This window comes from Austrofundulus limnaeus, unplaced genomic scaffold (genome assembly GCF_001266775.1).
Source record: "Austrofundulus limnaeus strain Quisiro unplaced genomic scaffold, Austrofundulus_limnaeus-1.0 Scaffold134, whole genome shotgun sequence".
Taxonomy (NCBI): Eukaryota; Metazoa; Chordata; class Actinopteri; order Cyprinodontiformes; family Rivulidae; genus Austrofundulus; species Austrofundulus limnaeus.
Genome location: NW_013952536.1, coordinates 42,376 through 53,138, shown reverse-complemented (window position 1 = coordinate 53,138; position 10,763 = coordinate 42,376). Strand labels below are relative to the sequence as shown.

Below are 10,763 nucleotides of genomic sequence, written 5' to 3'. Positions count from 1 at the left end.
GTGTGTGTGTGTGTGTGTGTGTGTGTGTGTGTGTGTGTGTGTATACGGCGGGGGGAGTGGTGCGGTAGGGGTGGGTTGTGAAAGATAAGAGAGGGATGAGAGGGAACTGAAGCCCTGGAGCTCACACACACACACAGTCTGTTGTGCACTTGTGACGGGGTGGAACAGGTGACCTCCGAGTTTTCCKTGGTCACAATCTCATCCCACCAATTATTTTGTAGAACTGACTCAGTTAAAGGGCTGCTTTARCTGCTTTTGTTACAGCACCTTTATAAATTCCAGGGACCTCCAAGCAACAGATTTAAAAAAAAGAAGAAGAATTGATGCTGAAGAGGCAAAAGAATTCTGATCAGATTCAGACATTTGTATTTTTAATGGTAATGAGTGAATTACGATATAATCTTTTCCAATTTCACAGTAAAAYAAAWMMAAAAAAAAGTCACGCAGCAGATGTTTTCTGGGGACACTAAAACGTAATGAACGCAGCTTGTTGTTGCCATAGAGACTCATGAAGTTATTGACGTTGACTATTTGACAGCGGTATCGGAGAACAGCAAAAATGTTTTTGTGTTTTCAAAGCGGCSTTTCAGTCTAGTTGTGGCTTTGTATCGCTGCAAACTTCAGCTTTAATACTTAAGTCTAATACCAAAAACATTTATGATTTTCTGCTATTTTATATTTGAATCTAAATCTGTTTATTAAACTCCTGTGAAAGGTTTAAAGGGTTTTATAAATCCAAGAAGTGACTTCTAATTAGCAGCTAAAGCCCTGCATCTGTACATTATAGCATTATTAATAATGTTTGTGTCTTCATTATGTATACACTAAAGGTTTCAAAGTAGACAATATGAAGTTTTTCACTTTACAGAAAAGCTCATTTATAACTGATTAAAGGAAAACTTCATTTAATTTAATTAAAAAGAAGAAAAAGGGCTTTATTTAATCTAAATTACTACATTAAAACCCATAAAAGAACTGATTATTTGTTCAATAATTTCATTTCTCCCGCTATCATCTTGTATTTACCTGGTCCGTGTTTGTAAAATCTCTGCAGCAGCGGGTTTGGATCCTGCTGCCTCCTTCCCTCTAACTCTCTTTTACGTGAAGTGAGAGGACCAGGGTCACCTGGGGCTCCGTCCTTCTGTGAGTCTGTTTATTTGCACAGAGTAGGTACTCATATTCTTAATKTTTTCCCCCTAAAACTCTTTTCGTTTTGCAGCTGTTGATGTGCACGAGGAGAGTTCCTCTGACTACAACATTAAGTCCTAATTGAGGACGAACACACACTCCTACCTTTCTTGCTTTAGTTATTTTAGTTTTTGGAGGAGTTTGCCATCCTATTTTTCTCAACCACAATCATTTCTGGAATTGGGCCTAAATCCCCCCCCCGGTTAAGCCGGGTTTTCCTCGGAACGAGAATGTAGGCGAACGCTGCGCTGATACAGCTTGGCTGGGCTGGTGATGGATTTTGTGGACTGGCAGGTACACAAAAGCCAAAATTCATCCACTAAAGCGCTGCATACACCAGAAAATTAGGCTTTTTTTTCCAGGATGAGGCGTTCTGCCAGTCAGTTAAGTTTGAGCAGCTGTAGATATAAGATGAATCTCTTACGCCGGATGTCTTTGTTCTTTAATTGTGTGCTTGAGTTCACTACTTTTCTCTCCTTTTTTTTGGTGATGCTAAAGAGATGTCGATGTTTCCACGCAGGCTGAACTGCAGGAGACAAAACATCCTATCCCTCCTTTTACTTTCATCTGGATGTCTACCCCCACCTCTCATTTTATTTCCCCTCTCCCTCTCTCTTCTTTCATCATATGAGGAGGGGAGGGGGAAGCCCTCCTGGCCATTTCTCCAACTCCACCACCCCTCCACCTCCAACTTCACCCCCCCCACCACCACCACCGTACTCCTTTTTTTCCCCAACTCTTCTTTTGCCCATCAGGTCCAGAGAGAGCCTCTCAAACAACACCTTGCACCTTCGTATCCACACACATACACACTCAGCCAGACACATGCACAGAGAGATCCTCTTCACCCCCGCCTCTTTCGTGCACACACACACTTTCATTTTCTGTGCCCTACACTTCAAACACATGAAAGGATGCTCTGCGGGGACCAAGGCTAAAGGGAGAGTTGGCAGCAAGGAAAAAAGAGGAGGAGGGGAAGGAGGAGGGGATGGCGTGGAAGCAAGCTTGAGAGAAAAATGTATAGGAGAGGACGAGGGGCCCGAAGSGGGTAGAGCGTGAGGGGTCATGGTGGCCTCACTGGAGACCAGGTCAGTGTCGAGGGGGGGTCTCTGTGAAGAGGTTCACRTCGACTCCCCAAGAGACCAAACAGCCTGTCCGAGTGATGATTCCTTATCAAGCCCCACCTTCATTAGAGACAGGGAGGACGCGGGGAGGTTGTATTAAAACACGTCCCATAAATCAACATGTAAAAAGTTGGTGGGTGTTTAAAGGAAGCTGCCCGGTGTGCTGCCGAGGGCTCATCCACCACTTAAAGCTTCTGACAGGATGTTCAACACGCACACTGCATGTCACTGTACGGAGAATTTCCAAAAAGTTGTTTTTAAGTGCATTTCATTTTAAAAAATTACGGATTTTTTTTTGTCTCACTCACTGTTTTTCTTTGTATTTATTTACTTCTAGTTTCACTTGTAGTCGTCCTGGTGTCTGTTTTCTTCTACAGTTTCTGCTTGTGTTCATAGAAAGATTTTAAGTGCAGCTTTAAAGGAGACATATGCTTTTAAATTCTTCTTTTTCACATTGAAATCATTCAGTTAGGGTCTACATAAAGTGGAACTGCATTGCTTTGGTCTGAATTCCTCCTTATTGTAACTCCACAAGCCCCTCATTCACCACTTTTCAGATCAACTCATTTTGAATCTGTCTCTTTAAATCCATAGGAGGTGCTTCATGCCCCACCCCCTCACAGAATATAAAACTAAATTAAACTTGTCTGCACTCCTAGAGGCTCCAAGTTCACAACTACATGTATTTACTGACTAAAAAAGTGGATTTTGCATGACATGTACCCTGAAAGGATAATAAATAATTAAGTAGAGTACAAACTATAACGTACTGAAGTACGGACGTGTAAGACTGGGAATTTGCATCAGTGCTGCACCAGACTAAAGACCAACARGGCTTTGGAAAAAAGGAAGCCAGCAAACAGAACAAGTTAAAAAAAACTCACAATGGGATGCATTTCGCCTGTAAATCCTCTAAGACACAGAGAAAAGGCAATTAAAACATTTATAGGCTTYGCCCCTACCAAGATTTGCAGCTAGCAATTAAAAATCATTACTAATCAAATAAAAATAAAAGCAGCTCAACTACGATTCGTCCGCAGCGCTGATTGGATTTATGCGATTTTGAAAGAGCTCATAAAGCCAGATCGACCCTAATGTCACAATTCCTTTTAAATGAGAGATAAAATTAAAGATCTGACGACAGGGGAGATGAAATAAACAGAATTCTAAATTCTAAAATAAAATTTAAAAAACACACGCTATTTTCTACCTTAGGATAAATCCAATCAATTTCCTGCCTGTGGAAACGGTAAATTTGTGACAYGCTGGTGGTTTCCTGAACACTAGGAGATTTAGAGTGTTAGCAGGCAGCCAGTAAGAGCCTCTGAACCAATCATGGTGTTGATGTATGTGGGTGTTGTTAACARCAGAGAGTCAGGGTGGTCAGAAATCACCTCAGCTGACACTTTGACACTGGGTGGGCAAGATCCACAAATAGAAATGTCAGCCATCTCCAAGGCTGGGGTTTCACCCTGGCGGCAGAGTGGCAGACCTTAGCACAGATCCCTGAATACAGAGCTGCACTCCCAGGTTAAAATGTAACGCTGCACCTCGCTGRACTGCTGACAGGAGATCGAAGACGTGGGTTTTTGTTTTTAAAGAACCTGCTCGAGTGCTTCCAGAAAAAGTTCTTGTAGTCTAAATAAAATCTCAAATGACTCTAAAATAATGAGGAAAAAAAATCTTGATCTTTCATCAATCTGTTGCTGGAAAATCTCTTTAAAGGTCAGCTGTGCTCTGAGGTTTCTGATTTGATCGTGACGTCAGTGCAGAGGAAGACTGACCGTGACCGGGCAGACCCATGCTGCTTGCGAGATGGTAGAGGCGTTGCTGCTGCTCCTCGAAGGACCCTTGCTCGCTGAGCGCAGACATCATGCGCCTGTATTGCTCCACRGGGCTCATGTGGCTGTGGCTGGCGCCTGCTTCTACTACCGGGCTCTGGGRGTTTTCTGAAAACAAGAGGAGACTTTTCAGCGACAGGCTTTATTCAYGCCATCAGGAAACACACACAAGCTGAAAACATTAAGGTGCAAAATTAGACTGTTATAAACAGTATGCAGCTTTACATTGGAGTCTTCACAGGTTTTGGAAGTTTKACCCAAAGAAAATCACAAATAACTAATTTTAGGAAACAAACTACACATTTTGTGCATGACCGATAAATACCCAAACATTTTATTTTTAACATTAGTATGGATCAACATACAATATACACTCTTTAAAGGGGGGCTTTGTGCAGAATCAACTTTTTTGAGCTTTATGTTATGTTATAGTCATTCCCAGAGTGTTGCTTTGACTAATTCATGCATACTGGGAAATCCTTGAATCTCCTGTGGTAGCCATGTGGAGCTGTTTGAATGCTTACTGGTAAAAAGCATATTTGTACAAAGCTCCTCCCCGGAGCTCAGTTTACAGCTCCAGCCCTACAGAGCACCCCCTCCACCAAACCACTGTTGTAAAAATGTGCTGAAGTGGGAGTGTAGGAAATGGTAGGAGGTTCTTAAAGAAACTGAGGCCAATTTAAAGGCTTTTGGATAGGCTCTGATGCAAAGACAAATTTATTTTTGAAATATACATCATTTTCATTACAACTGAAGGTAACAGTTACTTGATTGTGGCAAAGAAGTGAACTATGTGCCTGGAAAATACATAAAACCCACTTTAAAGAACGTTGGGCCTTTTTTATTTTTGTGATAAAACTGCTGTTCTCAAAAGTTTAAACACAAAACAATGAATTACAGTAAAAATGAACATTTGTATAATTCCAGCACATTCTTCAGAAAATTAGCCAGAAACCTCTGCACCAATCTTTCATTAAGCAAATCGCTCTGACGGACAGGAAGCCTCCTGACACAAAGTCATACATTGTTAATGTTCTGCACCTGACCCCAACATGAACTCACAAATTCTCTGACAGCACTTTCCATACTAACAACACTGTACTGGCTTTTGTCTGTGTGTTATGTCAGGTACAGAAATCCCTATAAGAATAAAATGTCCATGTATGAGAATACACACTTCTGTGCTGGGTAAATGATCAAGGTGTATGATGTCTATCTAGCTGTCAGTCCTCATACTTAATCTCTCTCCCTGACCTCCCTCCTCCCCCTTTCTGTCAATAGTAACATGATCTAAGGCAAAGGTGCTGGGGTGGGGTGGGTGGGGTATGTGGAGAGGTGTTTCAGACGTTGGGAGAGGGAGACAGAGGATGAGGTGGAGGAGGGAGAAGCAGAGGAAGGCTGGGGTTATTTTTACCRCCCTCCTCCTTATTGAAACCTGAGTCTGGCCCCGGGCAGGCGAGCAGGAGTGGCGCTGAGGAGCGGAGGTGGGGTGGAGGAGGTGAAGTGAGGGAGGAAGCAAACACGCAAGCATCTCTGTCTCCGCCGCCGAGCGCCTGCTAATCCATCCAAGGTCCTGAAGTGTACGCGTCTCTGTGTGTGTGTGAGTGTGTGTGAGTATGTGTGTGTGTGAGTGTGTGTGTGTGTGAGTGCACAACTAGTCTGTGCCTGTCTAAAGTTTTTCTGCTCTCTGAACGCAGCAGTGGGTGCCGACTCTGCGGCTGAAAGGAAAACAGGCATCATTTACACAGCAGCATCCAATCTCTCTGGCTCCATCCCATATGCTACCCTCTTTGGCTCTCTTTTAGGCTACTCCTTCACCTGCATTCGTCATTAAAGGATAGCGTCTGTCGCCAGACCAGGAGAGGGGGTGGGCTGTAAGCAGCACAGATAACACAAACAGGTGTCAAGCTGGGCTTTGGGTGTGGACGGAGCTCAGGGTTAAGACCGAGGATCAGCAATGTTTTGAAATGGTTTAAATGTATTTCTCTGAGCGACGGGCTGCGCATAAACATACCTGCAACAGTCATCAGTCTTTAGCATGTAAACACACAACAGTTGTTCAATTCAAAAACTAGACACCAAACTATACTTATTTTAACAAACAYTAATTGAACTCAAACAAGCTCTATTTGCTTTAAAAGGAAGCCCAAGTAAAACACACACACCTAAACAAACAGGTTCTCCTAACCAATAACAAATCCATGCATCTTTTAAGAGCTTGGGCTGTGTCTAAGTGAGACGATAATGGCCAGGAATGGCTGTCTCTGTACACAGAGGAGGAGGAGGAAGAGGCTTCAGGCAGGACGGCTGCCGCTCACAGGTCACCCAGAGGGCAAAGGTCAAAACAAAGTTCATGCTGAGCTCCTCTCAACTCAACATCCATGTTCACTGACAAGTACGCTTTGTTCCTGAATTCTTTCACAAAATACAACAGTGTTACACTTTTTGAACACGTTTTTTAAATGTGGAACATGTTGTCTGTGTTTCACATTAATATTACCAGGCATCTTTGTGMAGTACAGTAATACATTAAAGAGCATTCTTTGAATCAATGTACGTATATCCCCTATTTCCTTTCATGCTAAAGTATTAAAGTTGAGTTTAAAATTAAATCAACTCTAGRTGCACATCAAATAAATACTCAAGGAATGTTTTATTAAAATCCATTCATTTGATGTTTGATGTAATTTGACAAACATGTGGACATGCAGTCACATGTAAAAACATGATCGCCCTTTCACCTGTGCCAGCAGGTAATAAAAAAACGTAACTTTACTCAATTCACAACTTTAAAGTTGCCACAATAAGAAAATTAAAAAATAAAGACCTGTAGCCTTAAAACTATGTGYGTCATTAGAAAGTCGAAGATATTCTAACTTCCTGGAAACCTTAAAAAAATGTTTTGTGAAGCTATGAACTAAGAGGAGAGTTAAACTTTGTTGAACTGAAGCAGTATAAAAAATATTAATACATATTAATAAAAGACAGAAAAAAGTAATTTTGGATCTTATATGGTGGACGAGGGACATTGATATTTAGAGATGAGGTAAAATAAGCCATTATTGTTCAATTCTGCTGCAATTTAGATAATTATGTATATAAAATAAGAAGGTTTAACAAAAATGGAAATCAGAATCAGAAATGTGAGAAAGGGGTACAATATAAGTTTTACTTCAATCTGCTCCTTTTCAAACAGATGACCTTGTATGTTGGACAAAAGGTTTTATGTATGTGTACACAATTTTGTGTTTCTTTTATGTCTCTTTTGAAATAAATTATTCTATTCCATTCAAGTGCATCTTGTCATTCTTTAATCCCCCCCCCCCCAACTGATGTTCATCTGTTTTTATTCAGAAAGACATAAAAACATTACATCACATGAACACGCTGTGCAGCCTTACCTTTTGGAGACACACTTCGTGACTTCTTACTATCAGAGGGACACTCGCTGCTGCTGTTGGGAGAGAAGCTTTTCCTTTTGCCTAGAAGGTCATCTGTAAACACACAGGAAGGGATAAAGAGCAGTCAAACAACAGAAACAACTAAAAGCAGAGCTTGATATTGCCACGCCGTCCTGTATGTAGCTACATGCTTGGCAGATGTTGTGGAATTGGAAAGCAGAAAGCGACAGAGAGGAGGTGAAGCAAGCTATGAGCATCTGGAGATGTGCCTGTTCTGTCAGCTACAAGGAGAGAGCCTGTAGCACTGAAGAAGACAGGTCTGCCCGGCTAATTCACATGTGTCTGAGGCAGAGAACGGGACTCCGTCTCTGTGCTTCATCCAAATGTCTCCATCCAACAGGCTGCACTCACGTGTTCATTTCTCACCCTGTCTTCCCAAACGTTTGGCACAAAAGAGCCTGATTTTTACAAACATACGTGGCATAATCTTTTTCTTTTTGGAAACCTTCTGTCAGCTGACACTGTGTCTTTTTGGTAGTGTCCTCTCCTGCCATCCTCCTCTCATAAAACTTGTTTCTCCATCCAGGTTTGAGCCCTGCTCCCACCAGGAGCCTTCTATCTGATCCCCCCCACTGCCCTGCCTCTGCCACCAAAGAGAAGCATCCAGTGTACAATTACAGAACCCCCTGCTGCCTCCTCCTCCTCCTCTCCTCCTCTCTCATCTCTCTCCTCCACCACCCCCACAAACACGCCTCAAATCAATACACAGGCCTAATCAGCGGAGGGAAGGGACGCAAAGCAACACTGCACGCAGCGCTAGCAGGAAGGAAAGAGCCGTTTGTCATCGCTCCGTCTACCTTCTTTTATTTCTATCTCGTGCGCCTCAGATTGTTTTTCGAAACTCCTCTGTTTCTTCCTGCGCGTTCGCAGCCGAACCACAGCAGCAACTGCTTCTCTTCTTTCTCAATGCATATTTTTAGGAATGGGGAAAGGGAGGGGGGGTTTGTTCCCTCAGCCTCCCCCACGACCCTCAAGGAGAACGGTTCTCCGCTCTCACCGCTTTTCAACAAAGCAATTTTTCATCATTTGCACAGCATGTGTAAACAGCATGGGGAAAAAATAAGAAATGGAGTGGGAAAAAAGAAAGAATAAAAAACAACAAAAGCAAAACAACTAATTTTTGTCGCAAAGCTTGAGCCAACAGAGTCCAAGAAGTCCAAGTTTGGTATCTGCCCCTTTACCTTTTTGTCTTTGACTTTTGATGCAAAACTTGAGTAAGGTGCATTGAATAATTGATATTATTTTGTGTTTTGTTTTTGTTGTACTTCTTTAAATTAGCAAAATCTTATGCTTGCATGTTTAATTAAACATAAAATAATAAACATTACAGACATAAGGAGATCTTAGTCAAAAACTACGATAAAAGGCAGCAGGCAGTATGTATACCTTCAAAGAATGCTAGGGCCTTCAGTTTTGTAAAGGGGTCAAGCAGACAAAGTAGTTTAGTTGACAACAATGAGAAAATCTTAYAAAAAGAATCTGTTGCTCAGCTTGTCGGTGACGAACAAAGAAGATGAAAAAGAAGGGACAGGGTGAGAGGAATGCACACACTGCCATCGCTTTACAGAGAAAACAAATACTGGGAAAAAAGTTTGTTTTCATGAATAAGGTTGAAGCAGATGGAATGTAAGAACAATGCAATATTGTAGAAAGGGCAGCCAAAAACGGTCAGGACAACTTATTTTTGCGGTCACTTTGAATCAATCAGTGGCGGTAACACGTGAAGATTTAGCCATATAATGATCCCTTAACTCGGCATCCTTGTAGTTTGTCTCAGCGTGTAAWTTTTTTTCRGCCATGCTTCAGTTTTTCCTGCTACAATTTAGCCAATGGGATACTTTAAATAAAGTCTACCTTTTTCACCCGTTTACAGTAAGAACACTTCCAAAACTGTGACTTTATGAGATCTCAAACAATAAATGTTCATCACAAAGTTAGAGAAGGGATGGATAAAACCAGAGAAAAGTGATTTAAAAGTGATATTGTTTGGCTCCTAAAGGAGTCCTGGTGKGAATGAGAGGGCGACTGAAGCAGCAGAAGAGGGAAAAAAGGAAAAAGGTTCACTAATGATCCAGTGTTTGATGTTGCCTCTCAGGACCTGGGGAGATACACTTCCTATACCATCCAAATGAGACAAAAAGGGGAACAAGTGCTAATGGACAAGAGTATGCATACAAACACATCTTTTTCCTTTTCTCATTTTTCTGTCATCCTTCGTTTTGCTTTCCTTCGTACTTTCAAAGTCCGGTACATTTCTTTCGTCGGTCCATTCAGGAAAAGAAAACCACTGATGGCCTCCATCTATCCTATTAGTGAACCCCCATTAGTTAAACCCGCTCTTCCACCAAAACACACGCACACCCAGAGCCTCTCATGATCAAACACACATCGTTGAGTTGTCTCTTGAGCCGACCTCGCTCAAGACACCACGTCTCCTGAGCAAGTGCCTGAGGGTCAGAGATTTGAGGGCGGAAAGCTTTTAAAGCCAATTAAATGGGACTTCTTAGAGCACCGGCGCTCCCTTTTAATGCCAAACCCCGAGCTTTGCTAGCATCTATGCAAACCCCCTTTTCACTCCCACTAACACCTCTTACAGGCAGCTTCACAACCCTGGGCCTTTTCCTATTTCCTTAATTTTGTAGAAGAATTACTGGTTGAGAAAAAGGGAGTTTTGTTTTAGCTTTAAAGCTGTAATTTTCACAGCCTAAACAGTGCAGTTATTTAGTGCCTGCTATTGTACATACCATGTTTTTGGCATTCCTGGTCAGCAGTCTGTTTGTGTCTTTAACAATGCCTTGTTCCCCCATGCTAATTCATCTCCTTCTTTTAAGCTGTTCCTTTCACTGAGAGGAAACATGGATGAGAAGAGAGGAGCGTGAAAAGGAAAAATGAAACAGAAAGACCTAAATAAGTCGTCTTTCAAGTGACAACACCAGGGCACATCTTTGGGCATGAGAGCAATGCGCTCTTTTTTTTCTCATTTCCTCTTCTCTCTCAAACGTCAGTCGTCCAGCTTCCTTCTCTCCRTCCCAGAGAGCGGGTTGACAGCACAGACAGCCAGACTCCTTAATTCCTCTCTTACTCTGTTAATCTGTCATCTTTATCAGGCCGGGGGAGGCAGGAGAGGGGCGGTGCGCGAAGAGGGGTGA

General features: G+C 42.2%; 1 protein-coding gene across 3 annotated transcripts in view; it reads right to left on the bottom strand.

Moving 5' to 3' along the window:
- Positions 1–10,763, bottom strand: part of samd11 (sterile alpha motif domain containing 11) — a 58,456-nt gene that overhangs the window by 15,761 nt on the left and 31,932 nt on the right. For all 3 annotated transcript variants that reach the window (XM_014015739.1, XM_014015740.1, XM_014015741.1), the window contains exons 5-6: positions 7,555–7,647; positions 4,097–4,261 (exon numbers count right to left, since the gene is read on the bottom strand). In XM_014015739.1, coding sequence (XP_013871193.1) covers positions 4,097–4,261; positions 7,555–7,647 — 258 coding nt within the window. The remainder of the gene's footprint in view (positions 1–4,096; positions 4,262–7,554; positions 7,648–10,763) is intronic.